Below are 27,256 nucleotides of genomic sequence, written 5' to 3'. Positions count from 1 at the left end.
TGTAAGTTATTTTTCAAACAGACAGACTGTAAGTTAATGGAAAAATTCAACACTGGAAAAGGAAACATTGCGTCATGCATTGGCTTTAAACATTTTGAAATATATGTCAGCAACAATGTGGAAGAAAAGGTCATTTATATAGACCACAATTTTTTGATTTATTTGGAATGGTTTTGAGACAAGAAGTTACAATTGTTTTGGGGAGCTTAATCCTCCAGCCATACAGTTTATAAACTGTTCATATGCTTGGAAAGGAAATTGTTATAGTAGATTCTTTATCAATAATGTGTCAATGTCAATATCAATAAGCGAAACTATCATGATTTGGAGATGCTGGTGTTGGACTGGGATGTACAAAGTTAAAAATCACACAACACCAGGTTATAGTCCAACAGGTTTAATTGGAAGCACTAGCTTTCGGAGCAACGCTCCTTCATCAGGTGATAGTGGAGGAGCGTCACTCCGAAAGCTAGTGCTTCCAATTAAACCTGATGGACTATAACCTGGTGTTGTGTGATTTTTAACTTTGAAACTATCATGGTATTGTAACAGATGAAAGACTTAACAGACAATCAATTTTTCAATGTATAATTTCAGTTACATCACTGTAAATCTTTGCTATAAGTTCTGTGTGTTAGGATTGAGCCCTCCACTATTACCTGATAAAGGAGCGATGCTCTGAAAGCGAGTGTGCTTCCAAGTAAACCTGTTGGACTATAACCTGGTGTTGTGTGATTTTTAACTGTGTTCAAAGGAAGCTGAGTGTGCAATGTAAATGGACTGTTGCAAAATATGGTTGCCACGAAACTGTATATTTAATGTTAATGTGTGATAGAATGAATGTTGTAAAGACTTTTTGCTGGAAAATGAAAATGTATCATTTGAAAATTCTTACGGGTGTATGATGAATTCTGTGATTTGTATATTATTTGCTAATTTTTAAAAATTTCATCAGCAAATCGAATTTTTTTTAAAATTCAAAGTTTTAAAAAATTAGTTCAGTCATTTTGGATCTATGATTTTAAATCAGTATTGTGTCTCCTGCAATGTTACTGGAAGTTTGTTTATATTGTGGGGTTTTATGACAGCAGACTGTAACAATTGAGGCATCTTTTGAATTTAGAATGATCACTTGAATTTATCTTCAAAAAACTCCCATAGATTGGTAAAGTTTTGAGCAGTTTGAAGGAGACTTGACTGAAGTCAGGTGCCAGCATAATATGCCGTTGGAAATGGAGATCATTCAGAACAGTTAAGGATATCGATTCGCAGAGGGAAAGAATTTAGTTTGTGAAACTTCCTGGAATGCCTGGTTAGAAATCTGCATTGGTTATTCAAAGCTGAGAGAATCTAAGATATCAATTGTGTGAGGATTCAAGGAAAAGGTTCACTGCTCACAGGACCACAAACAGAAAAGCAGTTTAACCAACCTACAGATTGGTCGGGAAGAGATGTTTCTCTGTTTTTTGAGTAACTGCAAAGTGATCGTGTTGGAGACATGATTGTATCTTGTTCTCTCTCCTGGTTTAAAATCCTTAAACAGTGTTAAATATACATAGCTTACAATAAGCTCTCTTTCTTGTTAAGACCACATTTGTACCCAATATGCTTTCAGTGAGAGATGCCACGTTAACTTAGGAAAAAAATCAATGATGTCAGAATCCAGTCGAGGGTCTGACTAATCAACTCATAAAATCAGCTGGGATGATAATGACTTGTCATAGAGAACAAAAAATGGTAATGCACAATATTAACAGCAACACAGCTGGAAAAAGAATCATCACAGAGTGTTTTGACAAAGGGTCAGTTAGACTCGAAACGTCAGCTCTTTTCTCTCCTTACAGATGCTGCCAAACGTGCTGAGATTTTCCAGCATTTTCTCTTTTGGTTTCAGATTCCAGCATCCGCAGCAATTTGCTTTCAATCCTCAGAGAGTGTTGCACAGCCTGAGGAATCACCACAACATGACAGACAGCCAACCTCTTCTAGATCAGGTGTGCTGCCTTCGTGTGATCTCCAAGATGAATAGGTTTCACATGGTGAAATACACATGACAAGTGAATAACAGCAGGTCGGAAATAAAGACAACAGTGGATCATTCCCAGTCAGAGGGCACAGAGCCCTGCAATCTTTGTTCAACTGGATCTAGATGGTGAGACATAGGCTGACTTCAATGTAGATGTTCTGGAGCAACAGAAGTAAATGAATGAGGTTCCATCAGCATTTCCAGTGGTATTACACATGTTTACAGAAAGTCTGTCTCCAGCATGTGTGTCATGGACATAAAATCAGCCTTTTCTGCTGATTTTATATCCGTGGAAAGAATGGTCAGCTTCACGGAACATTAGATATGGCAAGCAAACAAATATATGCTTGACCTCAACAATGACGTACACACTCACAATGTAAACATAAGGAAGATTGAGATAAACCATACCTTAGCCATTGAGTACTTCCATCAGTGCACAAAGTTGAACTTCAGTGCATGGCTAGTAGGAACAGAGGGTAGACCAAGAAAAGGGAAATGGATCAAGTGTAGAAGGAAGTAAGGGAAAGAGCAGCCTTTCTCTATCTCTTCTAAGGGCACAGAATTAGCAGGCTTAGGAGTAGCAGCAAAAGTTAGATAAAGTATTTATAGTTAAGGAATACAATTCACTTGAGTGTTTAACATTACTACACTTTCACATTTCTAATGCACTTTCATTCATCAGTCAATTGAATAAAAAACTCAATTATCTGTCCTCTGTTTTTTGTCTGTCACCTACCAAGATGCCTTTTGACTTGTGAAGAATGGTAGGTCATAGGTTAAAGGTGACCGAAAAGCATTAATGCGGAGGATGGATTGTTGACTGTGGGACAATTTGTCTTGGGGGCTAAAGAGGAGGAGCACAATAGGTTCAGAACTGGTTTAATAAATAGCAAACTAAAATATGGTTGAAACATACACAGCATCCATAATGACTTTGTTTGTAGCTACTGATGCCTTCACTACATCTTATTCTCTCTCCTCTTCATCCATGTTCTCTTTCTCTTATTGTTAATTTTCTTTCTCCAATGAAGCAGAATTCTCATCGATTTTCTCCTCTTGCAAGTCTAGTTCTTGTGGTTGTGCAAGACATAGTGAACACTATCATTCTGGAAACCTTGGCTCATGTATCCGAAACTTGCATTTCTAACACTGTCAACTGAACCTGTTGGGATTCAGCTGAACTATGAATCTGACAGCTCTCTCATTCTAGCTGGCCTTGTTAACAGTGAAGTGTATGTAAGTGTTGCCAAACATAGAACTGGAGAACTGCAGATGCACTTGAAGGCAGAGAGGGATGTGACAAAGGTCACCTGAATATCCCTATAAGGACTTGATGGTGAAGCATTTAAGGACTGAGGTGGCCTTGACATCCACATGCTCATATTAACTATGTAAAAAGAAGTTTTCTTCCAGGAGACTGGATATGTCAGCAATCACCTGATGAGAAGCTCTCAGCCACCTGAGTCAAAGGTACACTTTGATGTCCAAGAAGGAATTCTTTCTTTATGCACCTTCTATGACCTCTTTGTTCATGCCTTCTGTTGATTAGCTCAGTTAGCTGAACAGCTGGCTTGTGATGCAGTGTAGGTTCAATTCCTGTTACTGACTGAGGTCACCATGAAAAACCTGCCTCCTGATGTGTGCTGATCCTCAGGTTAAACCACCAACTCTCTAATGAGAAAGTGGGACCACAGTGACTTTACTTTGCCTCTTTGTAGTGCCAGACGTCTGAGGAGATGATTGTTGTTGGCATTGCTCATCTATTATCCAAGGTAGCTCGGCATTAATGACTCGCATGCTCATTGGAAAGCTGATAACTAGCAGGTCAGATCAGAGGAAACAACTCCAAGGTAATAGAAATGATCTGCAAAGTTTTGGAAATCAGGTTCCAATCAGTGACAGTACAACTGAGAGCAGGTCCTTTGAAAATAAAACTTCAGCAAGGAAGCTACTATGAGAACTTTGTATTTATTTCATTTCTTCATTGGCAATTTCTAAGCCGAATCAACCCCTCATCTCACTTGCACTGTTTTCCTGGGAAAGGTCCAGAAAGCCTGGGAAATCCTTGTGCACAAAATTAAATTCAGATCCTGTTTTAATAGAGAAAGTAATGAGCTTTTGCATATTTAAACTGCAAGTCTCCTTTACCATAACAGAAGTGTTCCTGAAACGCTAAAGAACATCACAGGTTAAAAGTGGTCCATGCCGACTTCCTAACACAATGACAGTCCCTGTTATTTTCACTTCTTCCTTGTACAGAAAGACACCATTAACAGGCTAAAATTTCCTCATTGTTATCGTCCTGGAATCCAATACTACATAAGTCAATGGAAAACTTTTCTCTTTTTATTCTTTCATGGAATGCTAGGTCACTCCAAGGTCATCGATTATTTCCCATCCCTAATTATCCTGAAGAAGATGGCAGTGAGATGCCTTCTTGACCTGCCACAGTCTTTGAGATGTGGGGACATCTACAGTATTGTTTTAGAGTGAGTTCTAACGTTTTGCCCCAGCGAGGGCAGGAGTACAGCACAGCAGAGTGAACCTAGGGGTGAACAGTGACAGGAGCTACTGCATAAATACTTGAAGAGCAGAATCAGTCAGAGCAGGACTGAGGTCAGTCAGAGATATTTGTGTCCTTTCTAGCCACAGGGATGGTCCCACAAGACTGGAGAATAGCCAATGTTGTTCCTTTGTTCAAGAAGGAGAACAGGGATAATCCAAGAACTTCTATGCTGATGAGCTTTACATCAATAGGAGGAATATTGCTGGAAAATATTCTAAGGGACAGGTGTAACTTTGGAAAAGAATGGTCTTCTTCGGGATAGCTAACATGGCTTTCTGTAGGACAGGTCTTATCTTACAAGCTTGTTTGAGGTTTTTGAGGAAATGATGTAGATCATTGATGAGGGTAAAGCATTGGATGTTGCATATATGGACTCACTAAAGAATTTGACAAGGTCCCTCACAGTAAGCTGTACCAGAAGTTTAAATCACATTGAATCCATGATGGGTTGGAAAGCTGGGCACAAAATTGTATTGGCCATTGAAGACATAGAGTAGTTTTGGAGGGATGTTTTTCTGACTAGAGGTCTGTGACCAGTGGTGCTCTGCAAGGATCACTGCAAGGATTTCTGTTGTTAGTAATAGATATAAATGACTTGGGTGACAATGTTGGTGGTCTAATTAGTAACTTTGAAGATGATACGGAAATGTTTGGGGTTGTGGATGGTCAGGAAAGGTACAAAGGACACAGGAAGAAATAGATCAATGGAAAGTTGGGTGGAGAAATGACAGATGGAATTTAATCCAGACAAGTGTGAAGGAAATACTTTTGGACATCAAATACAAGAGGGAAGTATACTGTGAATGGCCAGAACCTTAGCAGCATTGATAGACAGAGGGGTTTTGGAGTCCAAGTTCATAGATCCCTGAAAGCAGCAACACAAGTGGATAAATTAGTGAATAAAGCATATGGCATGCTTGTCTTCAAGGCACTGAGTGTAAAAGTTCACAAGTTATGCTGCAACTGTATAAGATTTTGATCTGGCCACATTTGGAGTGCTGTGTGCTGTTCTGTTCACTGCATTACAGGAAGGATGTGGAGGCTTTGGAGAGGGCACAGAGGTTCACCAGGTTGTTGGTTGGATTGGAGTGTATTAGCTATAAGGAGAGGTTTGACAAACTCTATTGTTTTCACCACAGCACCAAAGGCTGAGGCTGACCCGAAAGAAGTACTTAAAATTGTGAGAGGCATGGACAGGGTGGATAGTTGACTCTTTTTCCCAGGTGCGAAAAGTCAGATACTAAGGAGCACAAGTTTAAGGCGAGAATGGGAAAGCTTAAAGGAGATGTGCAAGGGAAGTTTTGTTATACAGAAGGTAGTAGGTGCCTGGAACACATTGCCAGGGGACTCGGTAGATGCAGATATGATAGCAAAGTTTAAACGGCATTTAGACAGACACATGAACAAGCAGAATATAGAGAGAGATGGACTATGTACAGGCAGATGGCATTAGTTTAGAACAGTATCATGGTCCGCACAGATATGGTGGGCTGAAGGGCCTGTTCCTGTGCTACTCTGTTCTATGCTTTATGACAGCGAAGGAATGGTGATATGACTTCAGATCAAGATGGTACGTGACCTGGAGCAGGACATGGTGCTCCTCCATGCATCTGCTGCCCTTGTCCATTCAAGGTGATGGTGTTTACAGGTTTGGAAAGTGCTCTTGGAAGAGCCTTGTTGATTCACTGTAGATGATACACAGCACTGCCACAGTGCATCAGTGATGAAGGGAGTGATTGTTGAAGCTGGTGAAAGGGGCCTTGTGTTATGATCCTAGCTGATATTACTATTAGACAGATCTCAGAATGAAATCTGACTCAATGGATCATATGTATTGCTTTTTATTTAATGAGGCAGCCATTCACTGAAACATAAGCACACAGGCTGCAGATTTTAACAATCACACAGAAGCTTGCTATATGAAAGGAAAACAATAACAAAACAAGCTATCTAAATATAAAATATAGCTTGAAAGATCTTAAAATACATGGTAAAGCAAAGGCTTATATGTTCTTCAACATTATCTCTTTGCAGCAATCAAAGTCCAGAGAAATTACCCTTCCCTATCAGAGCTTTAGATTTGATTGAACTGTTTCCCCTTGGTTCAGTCATGTGAACTGGGCAATCTCCAGACATGAATACTCACAAAACTGAAAGCTCAGACTTTTCTGATGCATAGAATGGAGATACATGTTCCGGGTCATGATTATGTTGGTTTTACAGGGAAAGCTCCAGGTCTGAAAGTTCATCAAGGAAACTCTTCCAAAGCTAAGTGGGCAACTTACAGTTTGATCTGAGTTAGAAACAAGAATTTCCACCCAGAGCAAAAGACTCAAGACCTAATTTTTATCAGAGGGTCTAATACAATGGATTTTTTTAAATGAACTAACAAACACTGAAAAAGTGACTGCATTTGAAATCATAACAAATTAAGGCTTTCCAGTGACTCATTGATGGTATCCAGCGTGTTGTTGAGACATAGTGTTCAGCCTCAGGGCTGTTCTCATTTAGTTGCAATGGACAAGACAATTAACCTTTGTATACAAAAAATGAGAACTAGTTTAATGAGTAAATTTAGCATGAACTAAGTTAATGAGCCATCTTACTTACATGGTTGTTGACGCCACAGTTCTGCAAAGAATCCTAGAGAAATTAAAAATGATCCTCATGGCATGAAAGGAATTGTGCTGGAAGGTTTATGAGTTTACATGAGCTTGGGGGTGTGATGGATGGCACTCGCAGGAAGGGAGAAAAACCACAGACACAGTCAGGTAGGTGGGTTTCCTTCAGCAAAAGTAGGAGAGGAAGGCAGGTAGTACAGGAGTCTACTGTGGCTAACCCTATCGCAGGAGAAAGTGAGGACTGCAGATGCTGGAGATCAGAGTCAAAAAGAGTGGCGCTGGAAAAGCACAGCAGGTCAGACAGCGTCCAAGGAGCAGGACAGTCGACGTTTTGGGCATAAGCTCTCCACGTTCCAGGTGACAGTCTTATGCCCAAAACATTGACTTTCCTGCTGTTTAGATGCTGCCTGACCGACCGTGCTTTTCCAGCGCCACACTTTTTGACTCTATCCCTATCTCAAACAAGTATGCTATTTTGGAAAAGGTAGGGGGTGATGGACTCTCAGGAAAATTTAGTACTGACAGCCAGATTTCTGGGACTGAGACTAGCTCTAGTGTAATGAAGGCTATATCAGAGTCCAAGGCTGGAAAATGGGAAGTCTTTAGATATAAGATAATGGAAGTCCAGAGATATTATGTTTTTTGTGTGGGTGAAGGACAAGGTTGGTAGATGTAGAGTATGCTGGAGAATTTGAGGTTTTCGGCAAAAATATGAAAGAAGCAGATGTTAGATTTGGACAGCACAATCAAGTGAATCCCTAGAAGAGTATAAAGGCAGTAGGAGTATACTTAAAAGGGAAATCAGGAGGGCAAAAAGGGGGCATGAGATAACTTTGATAAATAGGGTTAAGGAGAATCCAAAGGCCGCCAATTTGTGGAACTGCAGGAGATGGGGGAGTTACTAAACACATATTTTGCATCAGTGTTGACTGTGGAGAAGGATATGAAATAGAGAGAACATGGGTAAATAAACAGTGACATCTTGAAAAATGTCCATAGTACAAAGGAGGAGGTGCTGAACATCTTAAAACACATAAAGGTGGACCTGGGACCTGATCAGATGCACCCTAGAACTCTGTGGGAAGCTAGGGAAATGATTGATGGGCACATTGTTGTGATATTTGCATCATCGAAAGTCACAGGTGATATGCCAGAAGACTGGAGGTTGGCCAACGTGGTGTTACTATTTACGAAAGATGGTAAGAAAAAGCCAGGGAACGATAGATCTGTGAGCCTCACATCGGTGGTGGGCAAGTTGTTGGAGGGAATCCTGAGGGACAGGATTTACATGTATTTAGAAAGGCAAGGACTGATTAGCGATAGTCAACATGGCTTTGTGTGTGGGAGATTGTGTCTCACTAAATTGAGTTTTTTGACAAAGTAACAAAGAGGATTAATGAGGGCAGAGTAGTAGATGTAATTTATATGGACTTTAGTAAGGCGTTCAACAAGGTTCCTAATGGCAAACTGGTTAGCAAGGTTAGGTTGCATGGAATATGGGGAGAACTAGCCATTTGGATACAGAACTGGTTTGAAGGTAGAAGACAGAGGATGGTGGTGGAGAGTTGTTTTTCAGACTGGAGACCTGAGACCAGTGGTGTGCCACAAGGATCAGTGCTGGGTTCTCTGCTTTTCTTCCTTTATGTAAATGATTTTAATATGAATATAGGAGGTATGGTTCGTAAGTTTGCAGGTGACATCAAAATTGGTGATGCAGTGAATAGCAAAGAAGGTTACCTCAGAGTACAACGGACCTTGATCAGATGGGCTAATGGCCAAGGATTGGCAGGTGGAATTTAATTTAGATAAAAGTGAGTTGTTGCATTTTGGAAAGGCAAATCAGGGCAGGACTTATACACTTAATGGTAAAGTCTTGGGGGTTGTTGCTGAACAAAGAGATCTAAAAGAGACCTAAGGGGCAACATTTTCACACAGAGGGTGATGTGTGTAAGAATTGAGCTGCCAGAGGAAGTGGTGGAGACTGATACAATTATGACATTTAATGTGCAACTAAATGGGTATATGAATAGGAAGAGTTTAGAAGGATATGGGGCAAATGCTGGCAAATGGGACTAGATTTATTTCGGATATCTGGTCAGCATAGATGAGTTGGACTGAAGAGTCTGCTTCCATACTGTAGAAATCTAATGACTATGACTATTTGTTTTTGAATGAAAACAAATCATTCTTAGCAGTGAAATCTTCAATGGCTAAATAATTTGGTAGCTCTCACAATTTGTATTTATAACTGAGAAATAACAGTGACTTGGAGAAGGTGATTAACATCGGTCAGTTCATACCATCGCCAACAATCAACACTTGCAGAAGAGACAGGAAATAAGATGGGCAACAAAATAAATATACCCTTACTAACAACCACAAGGGAAACAAATATAATGTTTTGTGGCAGTACCTCAAGATCACTGAATAGTGTTGCTGGTGGAGTAACACAATTTTTCTTTGCCATTTTATGGATTGTTGCTTCAGCCTCGTGTACCCTTCCAGTTGTCAGCAGCCAGCGTGGAGACTCAGGAATAAGCCTGGGATTAAAAGAACTTGATTTCAAAGAAAGAATATAGAAGTCACGAAATGGACTTGTGCAATTACTGTTAACATTAAATATTCCCTACTGCGTATATTGAAGTAAACTAAAGGCATTATATTCCTGCCATAGATCTTAGGGCTGCTGTCAATTCGACAGAGACAACTAATAGTAGCTTGACTTGAGGGTCACTAGGCCACAGGTAAGGGGTAAGGTTGAGAAGGAGAGTTGCTCATGGTGATCTCAACCATTAACAGGAATTGAACCCACACAGTTGGCATCAGTTCGCGTTATCATCAAGCCATCCAGCCAACTGAGCTAACCTATTTGCTGCCACTATCCTTTCTTGGAAGTAGTTCACCTGGTTCTGAAAGGATTTTGTTTCATTTATTATCATGAAACACTCCTTGTAATATTTGTCTACGGACCTTCAGTCTTCAGCAGAAGAGGCCCATACTTGAGTGAAAAAAAGAATAATTTATTACTCATTAGTAAGCAAATACGTTATCAAGGTGACTACTTCCTGATGAAGGAGCGTCGCTCTGAAAGCTAGTGTGCTTCCAATTAAACCTGTTGGACTATAACCTGGTGTTGTGTGATTTTTAACTTTGTACACCCCAGTCCAACACCGGCATCTCCAAATCAAACAGGTTATGATATCTTAGGACTGATTAACTACATTAACATTAGGTAAGAGTTATAGTTATCTCAAAAGATGATAACTAGCTCTTTGCTACATGACTGTAGACTGTAGATCTAAAAACTAACAATAAACTAGAACTACCAGAGATAGTCATAGAGTCATGGGGCAGGAACAGGCAGAAACAATGGGTCTGCCCGGGAAAGTTTGGGGCGAAGGTAGAAGTAGGCTTAATGGGGGTTGGGGATTGTGTGCTGGGAGGCTAGGGAGAGGGAACGTCCCCAGACAAGATGGCGTTAATGACAGTGCTGGACACAATAGCCCAATGTTTGATGGTGAGGTCGTGGCCTGAGGGGAGACAAGAAGAAGTATGAGAGGTGATGTTCAGCCTCCACATTGTAGAGGTCAGTATGCCAAATAACAACAGCACCAGCCTAGTCATCAAGCTTGATTACAAGGGCAGAGCTGAATCTGAGAGCATGGAGTGAAGTCAGTTCAGAGAGACATAAATTAAGTCTATGTTGTGCTCAGACAGTGATCACCAGTAAACCGTCCATGCTGAAGTTATTACAAGGCCACTCTCACCTTCCTTACAGGAGTCACTAAAAAAGCACAAGGAGAGGTATGTTGACTTACTCTTCCTTAACCCAAAGGTCTATAACAGGAAAAGCCTATATAGTTCTTTGAGCCTATTCCGCCATTGAGCTCAGTGTTAAAAGATTCAATAATTCCTTATGAACAATGATTTGGATGGCCCAATTTCTACTACACTTTGCATTAAAACAGAATGTTATTCTTTCCAGGAACAGACCAGTAGTTCAAGAAGGGCTGAAGAAGGGCTTATGCCCGAATTGTCGATTCTCCTGTTCCTTGGATGCTGCCTGACCTGCTGTACTTTTCTAGCAACACATTTTCAGCATGCCAAAGTTCAAGAAGACATGCCAAAATATTTTTTTTCAAAAATTACACACAAACATTCTTTGTTAATGTCTCTTTTTATAGGGGCAAGGCCTGGAATCCCCGTCAAGCCTTCAACGATCATTCATTTCTCTTAATGATGACATCAACTTTACTCAGTGCTTAGATCAGTTTGAATCAAGCAAAATTTTTATGTTCGACATTCACGCTCACACAGCCAAAAATAAAGCGTACCCATGAATCGAAAAACACAAGAAATAGGATCCCTGGAATCAACAAAGACAAAGACAACAGCAATGTCAGAACAAGGTTTCTTCTATGCACAGCTAAAACTTTTACCCAATGCAGCCAAGAAGAATGGGACAGGGTGAGTTTTAAAGTGTACACCATTCTTACCAGAAGCTCATTGGTTACCAGTTTACAGTTTGGTAGCTGAGATCCCCACTGAAAGTTGTTAGGAGCTTGGAGCCTTAATACTAAGTGGAATCCCATCATATCAACAGGGCAACAATGTTTTTTTTAAACTCAGGCTTGAATTGGTGTCACTTTCTACTCTGAAGGAAAAAGGAGATGTGTTGAAATCTTTCCTTTCTGTGGCCAGGAAGAGCATGTGCTCCTTCACATCCTGCCCTGCCAATGACTCACCCCAGCAGCCTCCTGAATTTCAGTTCACAGTCATCAGCTGTTTCCAAGTGTGACAGACAAGCTGCTAATCAGTGTGTGCATGTGATTTCTGAGAATTAAAATGTCTTTAGTCTGAAATTTAGGGCAAAGAGCATGCTATGAATCATTCCCCTATCCACGTGAACCTTGGTGGGAATTAAAATCAACTCTATGGAAACATTCCTGAATAAGTTAATGAAGTCAATTAAAAATAATTTAATGACGTAACAAAAGAATTTTAGTTTGTTTTTTGAATGGGTGTATGGCTTTCGATATCAAATGCTCCTTCTGATCATATGACGCATTGATAATTAAATCATATCTTCTTCATCCTTTTCACTGACTAACAGTAAAAGAGCTGGAGGGCAGAACAAATACATTTTGTACTGAGCAAGGTGATGCCTGAAAATATTTCATCAGGACAGCACACAGTCTCCAGACGTCAATGCCTAGCCTATTAATCTTTCATTTAAAAAACTTAAATGGAAAAATTAATGATGCAATGACTGAATTTATACTAAACCCATTATCTTCCCTTTGATAATTTACTAACCCCTTGCATTCTGGGAATAAATGCTGACTGTGAGTCTGGTGCTTACCTGTAGAAAGCTAAGTACATCTTGGAAAGTGAACAAGAAAGTTCACTTCCAAAATGTTCAAATTGCATTCATTGTAATCTGGCAGTAAGCTGTTCAAAGGGTTTGGTTCATGTATAAATTGGTCATTAAAGGGAAGTTGTTGTTCTTCTCAAGACAGAATGAGAATGGAAGGAATGATAGCAGTAGTGAATGGGAAGGAGTTAGTATTTGAAAATGGAAACCACTTACAATGTCACCTAGTGTGGGGAGATTAGGAAAGAAAGGTGGAGATCACCTGTTTACTGAAGGAAGTGAGTTTAAGCTTATCAAGGGCAAGGAGGAAAGGGAAAAGAATCTGGAGAGAGATGTAGGCACAGGACCAAGGGGATCCTGGTGTTGGTCTCACATTCAAATGAGAGGGGAAAAGTAGAACAGACACCTCTCAATACTGGTAACCAAGACCTCCTTGTACTTCTTGTTGAAATCAGTGGTGGAAGAGTTTGTGAAAAACAATTTAATGGGGTAGTCACTTTTGGAGAAAAGAAGGCAGAGGTTGTCTTTGGTCAGCAAAATGTTGGTCTCCTGGCATAAGGGCATAAATGACAGAGGGTCAGGTCTCGAAGAAGGAAGTCCATGGTGCTCTCCTTAGAGGATAACTACTCTGAAAAAGTTATCAAGCACCAGTTACACAAGAGTATCCCAAAAGAGGTTAGATGGGATAAACAACTTTCGAAGAATTTTAATGGTGGTAAGAGGTAATATCTATTAATTAGCCACAATAAACGTTGATCCTGACAATAGAAAGTGCTGAATGGAGAATGTGAATATTATGTTGACTGGGTGAAGAGGTAACAGGCAGTCAAGGAGTCATTTTGGGAGTGGCGCTAGCTTGAGAGAAGTTTGTGGGAGTACCATAAACCATTGATGAAGGAAGTGTTTTTTTTTGATTCAACCAAAGCTGATTTTCTTTTTAAACATAGTGTGGTGATAACATCAAAGACAGTGATATAAAGTTCCAAACTAATGTTCTTGCACGTGGCTTTGAATCCCAATGACTGATTGTAAAACAAGTCTGTTTGAAATGTATTAACCTGCAGAAATGTGCCTTTTATAGGCAAAGAATATGCGGTTAAAAGAACCAAAAGGAATTTCAGGTATACTGTTCAGCTGTAGGACAGTGCACCCTAATATCTGTACCAGCTACTCACCGTTAAAAACCCTGTGCAACAAACCTCATTTTAACCTTCAAAATCTCATCAGCAAGATAAAAAACAAAAGAACTGTGGATTCTGGAAATCAGAAACAAAAACAGAAATTGCTGGAAAAGCTCAGCAGGTCTGGCAGCATGTGTGGAGAGAAATCAGAGTTAATGTTTCAGGTCCAATGACGTTTCCTCAAACCAATTCGCCACATATGATGCCAGACCTGCTGAGCTTCTCCAGCAATTTCCGTTTTTGTGCCTCAACTGCGAAAATTTATTTTCCGTACAAATGGTTCTACGTAACAAGGCTTGCAGTTCGTCATCTCTCTGCTAGTTCAGAATAAATTACAAACTCCTTATGTATTGCTCTTATTATCCTGAAAGAATAGTAAATAAGAAAGCTTAATACAATCTTTAAATGTAGGTGTCAGAGTACTCGTGTTAGAAAACTATCATATTCTGCTTCTATTATTATTTACTCTTATCCCCAGCAACCACCAAAATTTCATTTGGACCTCCTCTCGTTCTGTTTTGAAACTATTCTGCAGCACTCATTCATTTGTGCAATCAATTCAAATCATGGACTCTATATGTATATTGTTGTTTTTCAGGGCTATTGCAATTACATTTCTCCCTCACAAAATCAGAGGGCTGTTTGTGGATGGTACAGTGGCTCACTGATTAGTACTGCTACATCACAGCACCAGGGACCTAGGTTTGATTCCACCCTCAGGTGACTGTGTGGAGTTTGCACATCCTCCTGGTGTTTCTGGATGCTTTGGTTTTCTCCTACAGTCTAAAGGTGTGCAGGTTAGGTGGATTGGCCATGTTAAATTGTCCATGGTGTCCAGGTATGTGTAGGATAGATGAATTAGCCAATGGGAAATGCAGAGGCCTGGGGTGAGTCTGGTGGGATGATGTTCAGAGGGGTGGAATGGGCTGAATGGGCTGTCTCCACAGTGTAGGTATTCTATGATCTGTCAGTATATGACTATTTTCTGAAACCTCCTGTTAAAGCTTGTATTAGGCTTTCTTGTCCACTATTCTCTCAGCACATTCTCCCTGTTTGTGTCTCTAAGCCAGGACCTGTGAGGCATGAAAGGTGCATTTGTAACATGGTCAAACAGCTTAATATTGTCAACGTGTATATGCCTAGAGGCAGATGATGAAAGCATGAGAGAATTTCCTAGTCAGGAAGGCCTGTGCCAAGCAGTGTGCCACAAGCATTGGCGCTGGGTCCACTGCTTTTCGTCATTTATATAAATGACTTTGATGTGAACATAGGAGGTATGGTTACTAAGTTTGCAGATGACACCAAAATTGGAGGCGTACTGGACAATGAAGAAGGTTTCCTCAGAGTACAATGGGACCTTGATCAGATGGGCTCATGGGCCAAGGGATGGCAGATGGAGTTTGATTTAGATAAATGCGATGTGCTGCATGTTGGAAAGGCAAATCAGGACAGGATATATACACATAATGGTAAGGTCATGGAAAGTGTTGCTGAACAAAGAGACCTTCAGTGCAGGTTTATAGTTCCTTGAAAGTGGAGTTCCAGCTAGATGGGAAAGTGACGAAGGCGTTTGGTACGCTTACCTTTATTGGTCAGAGCATTGAGTATAGGAGTTGGAAGGTCATGTTGAGGCTGTACAGGACATTTCTAAGGCCGCTTTTGGAATATCCTGTTCAATTCTAGTTGCCCTGCTATAGGAAGGATGTTGTGAACTTTAAAGGGTTCGGAAAAGATTTACAAGGATGTTGCTCGGGTTGGAGGGTTTGAGCCACAGGGAAAGGTTGAATAGGCTGGGGCTGTTTTCCCTGGAGCATTAGAGGCTGAGGAGTGACCTTATGGAGGCTTATAAAGTCATGAAGGCCATGGATAGGGTGAATAGCCAAGACCTTTTCCCCGAGTGGGTGAGTCCAAAACTAGGGGTCACAGGTTTAAAGTGAGAGGAGAAAGATTTAAAAAGAATCTAAGGAGCAACTTTTTCATGCAGAGGGTTGTGGAGGCTGGTACAATTACAACATTTAAAAGGCTTCTGGGTGGGTATATGAATGGGGAAGGGTTCAGAGGAATGTGGGCCAAATGCTGGCAGATGGGACGAGATTAATTTAGGATATCTGGTCGGCATTGACGAGTTGGATCAAAGGGTCTGTTTTCGTGCTGTACAGCTCTTTGTCTCAAAGTCAATGACAAACCATCACAGTACTTTTCCCAGAGGTGTAGACCGATATAATTTCTGGCCCAAATCTCAGAAATAAGCACCGGAGAAAAAGACAGACAGATCAATGATGTAATTCCTGTTAGGGAGCCTACAAACTGCTTCCACCAGCATTTTCTGACTCTTTTTATTCACAACCTCAAAGTGTATTGATTACAAACTATACAAATTCTACTGCATAATATCCCAAGCAAAACTTCTTCCTTAATATTGTGTTCACTTCACCCTTTACTGTCGGTGTGTCCTTTCATCTTCGGCATTCTGCCAATCTTTTTAAAAACACTATGAACTCTGGGATACTTCCCAATTTTGGTCAATATGTAACATGTCTTTGTACTCGTGATAAGATTAAAACCATTTATCTCTAATTATCATACTGAGTTTAATTTGGATAAATGCCACGTATTCCATTTTGGTAAAACAAACAAAGGCAAGACTTATACAGTTAAAAGTAGGACCTTGGGTAGTGTTGTAGAACAGAGAGACCTCAGGGTTCAGGTACATAATTCTTTGAAGTTTGCATCACATGTAGATAGGGTGTTGAAGAAGCTGTTTAGCATGCATTCCTTCATTGCTCAAACCTTTGAGTATAGGAGTTGAGACGTTATGTTGAGATTGTACAGGACATTTGTGAGGCTTCTTCTGGAATACCGTGTCCAGCTCTGGTTGTCTTGTCAGAGGAAGGATATAATTAAGCAGGAGAGGGTTCATAAGAGATTGACCAGGATGTTGGTGGGAATAGAATGTTTGAGTTTAAGAAGAGTATGGAAGGGAGGGGACATTTTTCACTAGACCACAGAAGGTAGAGATGTAACCTTAGAGAGGCTTATCAGTCAGGATCATAGCCAATGCCTAGTATAGTCTTTATCTATTACTCCACGACTTTATCTACAACCACCATTTTAACTTTCCTTTTGTTGCTGAACACTGAATCTGGTTTCCAGGACAAGTGTAAAGTTATCAATTATAAAACTTGGGAGTTCATCTCATATTTTTAGATCTACATCAACTATCTAATGAAAATTATGTGCCAGGAAGGCTTGCATTAGGACATGATGGTGTCCACTGATACATATTTCACATTTCACCCAAATCTCTTCAACGTACTTCATATACCCATCAATCACACATGCATCCTTATGCAGGACTTTTAATTTTTGACAAGAGTAAATTGTGTTAACTTAAGACAATTCATCTTTCTTTCTGATCCTTATCACATGCTGCCATTAATAATTCTCCAACATTTTAATTATAAATCTTTGTTAAGGGAATATATAGTAACGTCTTTATTGAGTAAACTCAGTCTTTCCAAAAATAATTGCTTTATCATGCTGCATGTTGAGTTTCCTTTGTGCTTTTTTCATTGAAGGCTCTTTTTAAACTGCAAAGTTATCCTACTAGAAATTATATCAGCAACAATAAAATAGCTTACTCCAGTTGCACTGCATGGAATCATCATGTTCTTCTCATCTTATGTATTATATCCCTGAAGTAAAAACACAAAAAGCAACATGATACAGAAGCTGGAGATCTGAAACAAAAACAAAACAATTCCGAAAACAGTCAGCAGCTGAAGGTCATGGACCTGACAGATTAACCCCGTTCCTTGCCACAAAATCTTCCTACTCCCTGACCTCATGTCAACCCTCACTGGTGAATCTTTAACTCTTCCACTCTAATGGTGTCAGTGTCCAATATCTGATCTTGAAACGTTGCAATCATTGCCTCCTCCAGTTATTGCAACATCATGGAAATGCCTCATCTGTACAATCAAACTCTGAAAACTATTTCTTCGTCAGGACATTTTCAAGGCAGCAGATATCTGATCCAAGAATTAAATCCCAGTTAGGGGTCCATCAGGAGTTTGTCTATGCACAAAATCTTAGCACAATCCAGGTATTTAAATATCAATTCTGAAGAAAGAATCTCCAAATTTAATTAGTCAACTCTTTTACAATTAAAGTCCATGGTATATTCCTCCATATGATGAATGACCACGATCCGTCAACTTATCAAAATCTGACCATAACTTATAGGCATTCAAAAAAATCATGTTTGTGTTCAATTTCAACCATGGAGTTTAGAGTTATAGAGTCACAGAGATATACAGCACGGAAACAAACCCTTCGGTTCAACTCGTCCATGCTGACTAGATATCCAAACCTAATCTAGTCCCATTTGTTAGCACTTTGCCTATATCTCACTAAACCCTTCACACTCATATACCTATCCAGATGACTTTTAAATGCTGTAATTGCACCAGCCTCCACCACTTCCTCTGGCAGTTCATTCCACACACGCACTACCATCTGCTTGAAAAAGTTGCCCCTTAGGTCCTTTTATATTTTTCCCTTCCCACCCTGAACCTATGCCCTCTAGTTCTGGACTCCCCCACCCCAGGGAAAAGACCTTGTCTATTTATCGTATCCATGCCCCTCAGGATTTTATAAACCTCTATAAGGTCACCTCTCAGCCTCCAATGCTCCAGGAAAAATAGCCCCAATCTATTCAGCCTCTCTCTATAGCTCAAATCCTCCAACTCTGGTAACATCCTTGTAACTCTTTTCTGAATCCTTTCAAGTTTCACAACATCCTTCCAATAGGAAGGAGACCAGAATTGCACACAATAATCCAAAAGTGGTCTAACCAATGTCTTGTACAGCCACAACATGACCTCCCAACACCTATTTTAAATGCTCTGACCAATAAAGGAAAGCATACCAAACACCTCCTTCACTATCCTATCTACTTGTGACTCTATTTTCAAGGAGCTATGAATTTAATCCAGTTTATCCATTTAATCCAAGATGGAGGACTAGAAAAATCTGTGGCTGTAAGAGCTGCTCCTTTTTGAGATATTTTAGGTGTTGGAGGTGATTTCCTCAAATTCCAGGAGCAGCAATTACTGTTTTATATGCTGTAAATTTAATAGAAATTCTAAGCATTCATCAGAATCGGCTAGACAAGTATTTAACTCACAAAATACTTGCTTCAGATTTTAGTTTTGTTATCAACTTACAATGCCAAGACCATAGTTTGTTCTCTCCTTGGTAAGGAACACAGCCCCTACTCACATGTCTTGATTCGTCCCTAATTCATAAGGTTATGAGACTATCGGTAGGCAATCATACTCTGGCAATTTACACTCACCTTCAGCCATTCTTAACAAAAATATCAATTGTAACTTGCTGTCAAAAAAAAATTTAATTTCAAATCTACACCTTTAATACACTATTCTCTACTATCATGGACAGTCAGTAGCTAAAGTTGGATTTTGCTGTGGATGAGACAAATTATCTGCAAGTTAAACTTTGATTTTATCTTGTAGTGGGCGCAAAGATGTTTGTGTTATTTTACCCCGGCTGGAAGCCAATAGCCCTTTAACGGTGTTGCAAGTTCTACAGTTGTATAACACAAGGGATTTTCTATCTCCACTCTAACCTGACCTTCGCTGCCAACCAGCTTTAACATGCTTCAGTAAATTAGCCAGCAAAGTTATAATTCAGTCTGTGAAATCTAATTTAGACTGATCTGGGGATTCACTAGGTTCAACTCTGTTACTCTCGGGTGGATAGAATTCTTCCACATATATGGTGTCACAGTAGCATAGGAAAAAAAAATCCCAGTCCCAGATCTAATCCGTTTAACACAACAGTTAGGAAGTTTAACTAATTATGTTGAAAATGCCATTGATATACTTTGCTTACCAATACGATGAGGTAAAAGGTTTATTCAAAATTCTAACTCTAATCAACAAACTCAACATAGCAGTCAGCTAAGTGCCAGGATAGCTTCAAAATTCTTTGCTGTTCAGTTTACAAATGTCACCAGCACCAACTAAGGTGTCATGTGACAAGGACATTACATTGACTTATTTTCTAGTTCGTTGCTTTTCACTCCATGATTCAAGTATACTAATAAAACAGGAAAATCAACCTCAAACTCAAAATTCATTAGCAAATGAAACATTTTACATCTTGAAATTTCAGGCAATGCGCATAAGAACATTTGACAAGTAAAAAAATAATCACCTCTTTTTAATCAGTAACAAAAGAACTCTGTGTAAAACTCTTTAATTCAGAAATAGGATATATTCTCAAATTATTAGTCATGGGTAATTAATGTGATACATTACAGAAAACAATCACAGCTGTTTTCATAGCTCACTGCTCCTGCAATCACTCATCTATTTTTAATTCAATTTCAAGAATGGCTTCTAATTTATTGATAGTCTTATTTCCAGGAATTGTGTCATGTGAATCCATGAGGACAAGCATCAGGAAACATGAAACAAGATCCAAACACTAAATATGCAGCATAGAGACATACAGCCATAGAGATATACAGAATGAACATGGTTCAGTCCAACCCGTGCAGACCAACCAGGTATCCTAAATTAATCTCGTTCCATTTGTCAACATTTGGCCGATACTCCTCTAAACACTTTCTATTCATGTGCCCATCCAGATAACGTTTAAGTATTGTAATTGTCCCAGCCTCTACCTCTTCCTCTGGCAGCTCATTCCATACATGCACCGCCCTCTGCATGAAAAAGTTGCACTCAGGTCCCTTTTAATTTTTTTTCCCTCTCACCTTAAACCTATGCCCTCTAGTTTTGGACTCTCCACCCCTGGGGAGAAGACCTGGCTATATTTATCCTATCCATGACCCTCATGATTTTATAAACCTCTGTAAGGTCATCCCTCCGACACTCCAGGGAAAACAGCCCCAGCCAATTTAGCCTCTTCCTCTAGCTCAAACCGTCCAACCCTGGCAACATTCTTATAAATCTTTTCTGAACCCTTTCCTATAGCATCCTTCCTATAGCATCCTTCCTATAGCAGGAAGACCAGACTTGAAAGCAGTATTCTGAAAGTGGCCTAACCAATGTACTGTATAGCCACAACATGACCTTCCAACTCCTATACTCAATGCTCTGTCCAATAAAGGCAAGTATACCAAATGCCATCTTCACCAGATTATCTACCTGTGACTCCAATTTCAAGGAACTATGAACCTGCACTCCAAGGTCTCTTTGTTCAGCAACAATCCCCAGGACCTTATCATTAAGTGTATAAGTCCTGTCCTGATTTGCCTTTCCAAAATGTAGCACCTCACATTTATCTAAATTAATCTCCATCTGCCATTCCTTGGTCCATTGACTCGTTGTACTCTGATCAAATTCCCATTGTACTCTGAGGTAACCATCTTGGCTGTCTACTACACCAACAATTTTGCTGTCATCTGCAAACTTACCAACCATATTTCCTATATTCACATCCAAATAATTTATGTAAATGACAAAATACAGTGAACCCAGCGCCGATCCTTGTAGCACACCTCTTGTCACAGGCCTCTCATCTGAAAATCAACCCTCCACCACCCACCCTCTGTCTCTCGCCTTCGAGCTAGTTATGTATCCAAATGGCAAGTTCTCGCTGTATTTCATGTCATCTAACCCTGTTAACCAATCTATCATGCAGAACCTTGTCAAACACCTTATTGATGCCCATACAGACCATACATGCAAGCAATCTTATACTTACAGTATGCTCAGAGAATAGAATGATGCTATTTTTCTGCACTTTCTCTGTGTGGTCTTTACTCCAGGGTAGAAGAATCCAAAACTAGAGGCCATAGATTCAAGGGGAATCACTTAAAAGGGACCTGAAAGCCAACCTTTTCACAGATGGTGATATGTGCATGAACTGCCAGAGGAAGTGGTAGAGGCAGGTACAGTTGTAACATTTAGAAGACATTTGGACAAGTACATGAATAGAAAGGTTTAGAAGGATATGGGCCAAATGCAGGTAAATGGGACTAGTTTGGTTTAGGATATCTGGTCAGCATGGACAAGTTGGGCTGAAGGGTCTGTTTCCATGTATGACTCTATGACCCTGTTAACTTCCTCCTCCCTTACTTTTATTTACATTAATTCTGGTTTCTCCTGCTTCTTTCATCTCTAGTCCCTATTTGCAGTTCTGTTTCTCTTCTTCTCAACCTTAATTTCTGCCTCACAATTGCCTACTTAATGACTCGCTCACCTTGCCTCTTCGTTCCTTAAGGGAGATGTTTTCACACCACCATTTCTATCTGCCTCAACTGCTTTCCTATTTCATTTAACACTCCTCTACTTGTTACTTTTTCTACTTTTGTCATTTAAATGTTTCTTCTTTGTTTGACAAAGAACTTCATTCTTTCACATTTTTTCACTCTTGATTTCAATCCTCTTACTCTTGCTTTTGAATTTGCCATTCATGTTTATCTCCACTTTAAATCCCTATTTTCTGTCCTGTGACATAGCTACATGAGAAACCTAGTGTGAAGAGATAGGTCTTAGGTGACTGTGTGGAGTTTGCACATTCTCCCATGTCTGTTTGCACAGGTTTCCTCCAGGTGCTCCGGTTTCCTCCCACAGTCCAAAAATGTCCAGGTTAGGTGGTTTGGCCATGTTAAAAAATTGCGCGGTGGTGTCCATTGTGCAATGGTTGTGCAGGTTTATAGGGTTAGCCATGGTAAAAATCCTACACAGGTTTTTGGGGATGGAGTAGCATGCTGTTCAAAGGATCAGTGTTGACTAAATGGGCCAAATGTAGGGATCCTGTAATCTATTTTGTACACTGACAAAAACTTTGAAAGATGTTTGAACAAAAGTAGTATTGTTTTAGACAAAAGCAAAATGGAAAAAAATTCATCAGTTCCTTTTCATAATTGTCATGCACAGTAACCAATAAAAGTGATCCAGGTCCAAATAGTTCTGTAACATCAAGCCCTGCCCTCAGAGTTGCCGCCAAATTAAAGATTTTAAAAAGTACACAAAATTCCCAGATTTACCACTATTTCAGAGTGAGTTGTCAGAAAGGACCAGGTTTAAATACCTAGTAAGAATTGCTATTTATTACAACTAATTAGATTCTACCCCACACACAAACAGGAAAACATTGGGGGGGAAAGCTGGGAAAGCTGCTGACTGGTCTGTTGAAATGGTTCTCATGCTAATCAGAACGCTGTTTCTCAGTCTTCGTTTTTTGGATGCTTCCACTGGTTTGCAAGGGACACAGGGCAGCTGATTCATTTATGACAGAAATATCTATTTTATTAACTATAAGTCACAGTTTACTACAACTGCTGGAGAAAAAAACAGTTTTCTTAAGGCTGGAAATGTTTTTTACCGCAGAGAACAAAGAAACCTCCTGAGTGGATGGAGGTCTGGAGATGTTTGCTGAGAACCAACCACATAATTGTTGGCAGGCAAACTGGCCTTTGTCACTGGTAACTGGGCACTGGTTCTCAAACCAGGGGTGGCACATTAGCTCAGTGGTTAGCACTGCTGCCTCACAGTGCCAAGGACCTGGGTTCAATTCCAGACTGCTTCTGTGGAGTCTGCACATTCTCCCTATGTCTGCGTGAGTTTCCTCTGGGTGATCTGGTTTCCTGTCACAGGCCAGGTTAGCTAGATAGGCCATGCTAAAGTGTCCAGGGATGTGCAGGGTTAGGTGGATTAGCCATGGGAATTGCAGGGATAGGGGACAGGTCTGCGTGGATGCTTTTCAGAGGGTCGGTGTGGTCTGAATGGTCTGCTTCTACACTGTTGGGATTCTAAGCCAATCAGCCACTTGCTAGGAGAAAGTGAGAACTGCAGATGCTAGAGATCAGAGTCAAAAAGTGTGACAAAACGAAAGCACAGCAGGTCAGGCATCATCCCAGGAGCAGGAGAATCAATGTTTCGGGCATAAGACCTTCATCAGGAAGCTACTTGTTTCCAACTAAAGCACTACAACCTCTCAACACCAGTTTGTCTGCAGCCACACTTTAACTGTGGTTTGAACAAGTGCAATATGTACTTATTATGATTGTCACATCACTTGCTTTCAAAATATGCAGCAGTCACACAGGAATCTTTCATTTTAATGTAGCTCTTTTCTCATGTCAGTCACAGTTAAAATTACAGAAAATAACAAAAGATGTTGTTACAAAAATAATTCTGCTTTAATGCATTTAGTATTAAGACCTTACTATAAGCTCATGAAATGAATGGATAAGTCTATAACACATTGACTATCCAATATCATTCCAATCCACCTATATGATTTAATGGTCATCGTCATCTCATTGTTAGTAATATGATGGAGTTGATCAATTTCCCGTTATAAATCCCATTTAATTTTCAACACATGGATTTCAATCTGGTCAAATTATGTCAAATTACAAAGGGATGGCAACCATTTGACTCAATTACTGTCTCAGCAATAAAAGCAAAAATCACACTTTGAACATCCAGCCTCCCTTCACAGTCAAGAAAATGTAACAACATCTCATAGAACATAGGCAAATCTGATCCCATCCATACTCTCATACAAGAAGAACTCTCATTGGCTTTATTTTGATCAAAATCAATCTGAGAAGGAAATAAACATTTTTACCTAATGAGTATAGAATTTCTACTTACCACCACAAAGGAATGTAGAACACACCAGGGATAGACAGGGCCAAAAGCAGAGCCCCCCAGCTTCTTATGAAGTATGCAACCAAAGGCAGAAGCATATAGCCAATAGCAAAAGAAATGCAGATTCCCAGTGTACAGTACATAACCCGAACTGATTTTCCAAGCATTTCCGATCCTGTAAAAGAAAAAACAGGTCAAAATCACATTGATTTTCTGTTAATTCTTCATTTTATCTCAATGCCTATTTTGGCCGCATTAAAATGAAGTTATTTTTCTGGTTTTCAGTCTTTTTTAAGAAAAAATGTTTCTAGTATTGTAATGCTCCCTCAACCTAATCTACTAAAGCAAGCTGAAAGAAGGATCCTACAAGCAGAACTGAAACGTCAGTCCATCTTAGGTGCCGCCCTGGAGTCAGTTCCTGAGCAAGATAAACAGAAGCAAGTAAACAATGGAATGCAGCATATGACAGGAAGAAGAGGAGAGAGATGGAATATGTATGAAAAACAAAGTAAGGTTTCATGAAGAACTGTCCAGCAGACATTGAGACTAGAGATTACTTCCGTCTCTGGAAGCAAAATCACAAGAACAATTAGAGATTACAAAAGACCACCAGGTTCAGTCCATAAAGTTTTATTACACTAGTATTTGAATGACTCATTCTCTACATTTTCATCAACCCACTATTTTTGATGTTTTTGTACCAGTGGACAGGCATTGTAAGCATGGGTCTGAACTTCAGTAAAGAGTTCTTTATAGGTATTTCCACTAATTATTGAGTTGTGTCATCTGAGCTGAATATCTTTTTTTAAAGACATCATCCATTTGTTATTATCTATTACTATCTCATATATTCCATTTCTGTACTTTAGAAAATCCTTTCATAACTGTCCTTCTCCAGCTCTAAACCCAAAGTTGCCTAACCTCTCCTCACAGTTCATCTTTTTTACTCCTGGAATTAGTCTCATCTCCCTTCTCATGCTCTTTCCAAACATTTAAACTGGAGCAAATGAGCACAAATGTTGAGAATTTGAAACAAAACAGAAAATGCTCAGAAAAACACAGCAGATAAAATAATATCTGTAGAGGCAGGAACAGAGTTAACAGGCTGGATTTTTATGGATTCAAGGCGACTCCAAGAAGGTGTGAAAATGGCAACCAGGAGCTGATTCCGGCATTCTGGACTCCATTCCCAAAGCTTTCTAATTTTCTTCTGTACATTTGAGGGTGCATTTAAGGCACCTTCACTCTGCGTACTTATCAATCTTTACTGCTGGGATAGGCATATTCTACTACTCCACAATTTTCATGCAGTCAGAGCAATCTTTGAGGAACTTGCGGTTCATGGCATTTCAGAACTGTCATGAAGTATATTCTGGATGAGGGAGCTTTTGAAAGATAAGTTCAAAAGGTCTTACACATGGCCTCTCGGAGGGACCAGGAATGTACAATGAAGCTTGGTTGAAAGCTCAAGGCATCCATTGGATTATCAAAACATCACTTGAAAGACTGCTTTTGCTCTCTTGTCTGTTCTGTAAATGCTGCAATGTTCATTTCTATAAGATAAAGATGTTGCAAATGTTTTCAGGTTCTGGTATTAAAAGTACCAAGGGCCTGAATGATTCACATTTTACTTGGTCTGCAGTAAAATCAACTTCTATGAGTAAATGTGAGGTTATCCGCTTTGGAAACAAAAATAGGAAGGCAGATTATTATTTGAATGGCTGTAAATTGAGAGAGGTGAATGTTCAAGGAGTCTTGGGTGTCCTTGTGCACCAGTCTTTGAAAGTAAGTGCACAGGTATAGCAGGCAGTAAAAAAGGCAAACTCTACGTTGGCCTTCATAGCGAGAGGATTCAAGTACAAGAACAAGGACATCTTGCTACAATTATACAGGGCACTGACGAGGCCACACCTAGAATATTGAGGGTAACTTTGGTCCCTTATTTGAGGAAGAATGCTTTTGCTATAGAGAGAATGGAGGAAAAACTTACTAAATTGATTTTTGGGCTGTCAGAACTGATGTATGAAGAGAGATTGAGTTGATTAGGATTGTATTCACTGAGGAATGTACAGTAATCTCATAGAAACCTCTAAAATTCTAAGAGGAGAAGGATAATGGATAAACCTTTTAGGACTGAGATAAGGAGAAATTTCTTCACCTAGAAAATGGTGAGCCTGTGTAATTAATTACCACAGAAAATAGTTGCAACCAAAGCATTGTTGGTTTTCAAGAAAGACATCGATCTAGCTCCTGTGGCTAAAGGGAACAAGGGATCTGGGGGAAGGGTAGGATTGGATATGGAACTCGATGATCAGCCATGATCATATTGAACGACATAGCAGGCTTGAGGAATTGAATGGGTCATTCCTGCTCCTATCTTCTATATTTCTATGAACAAAACTTTTCCAAACATTTTGCTAACACATCTGCTTGTCATTGTAGAGTTAATCGATTCAATGCAGAACCTATGTTGGGTGAATAGGCTTGAAATGCCATGGATGGGGCATATGGAGTAAGTGGTGGGATTGAGTGAGGGATGGAAGACCTTAAAGTTTTCATTGCAACTAGAATGAAGTCCCAAAACACTGAGATGGGCCTTTCAAGAACATAAATTTTGGCTTTGCACACACTTCCTCCTGAGATAGGTGGCTGAACTCAGATATTTGATTCCCGCTACCTGCATTGCAGTTGACAATCCAACACATTCCAGATCAGTGACCTATTTCAGAGTTTTATTTCTGAATTTTAAATGCTAAATGTTCAATGCAGGTAATATACTTGAGTGTACTGGTATCACTTATAGTGGATAATGCAGTTGGAGCGGACATTT

General features: G+C 39.8%; 1 protein-coding gene across 1 annotated transcript in view; it reads right to left on the bottom strand.

Moving 5' to 3' along the window:
• LOC122556563 (solute carrier family 22 member 5-like) overlaps positions 1-27,256 on the bottom strand; it is a 110,601-nt gene that overhangs the window by 58,579 nt on the left and 24,766 nt on the right. The window contains exons 4-5 of the mRNA XM_043703377.1: positions 24,430-24,601; positions 9,630-9,756 (exon numbers count right to left, since the gene is read on the bottom strand). Coding sequence (XP_043559312.1) covers positions 9,630-9,756; positions 24,430-24,601 — 299 coding nt within the window. The remainder of the gene's footprint in view (positions 1-9,629; positions 9,757-24,429; positions 24,602-27,256) is intronic.

This window comes from Chiloscyllium plagiosum, chromosome 14 (genome assembly GCF_004010195.1).
Source record: "Chiloscyllium plagiosum isolate BGI_BamShark_2017 chromosome 14, ASM401019v2, whole genome shotgun sequence".
NCBI lineage: Eukaryota > Metazoa > Chordata > Chondrichthyes > Orectolobiformes > Hemiscylliidae > Chiloscyllium > Chiloscyllium plagiosum.
Note: the sequence above shows the minus strand (reverse complement) of the source record. Positions and strands in the feature narration are given on the sequence as shown.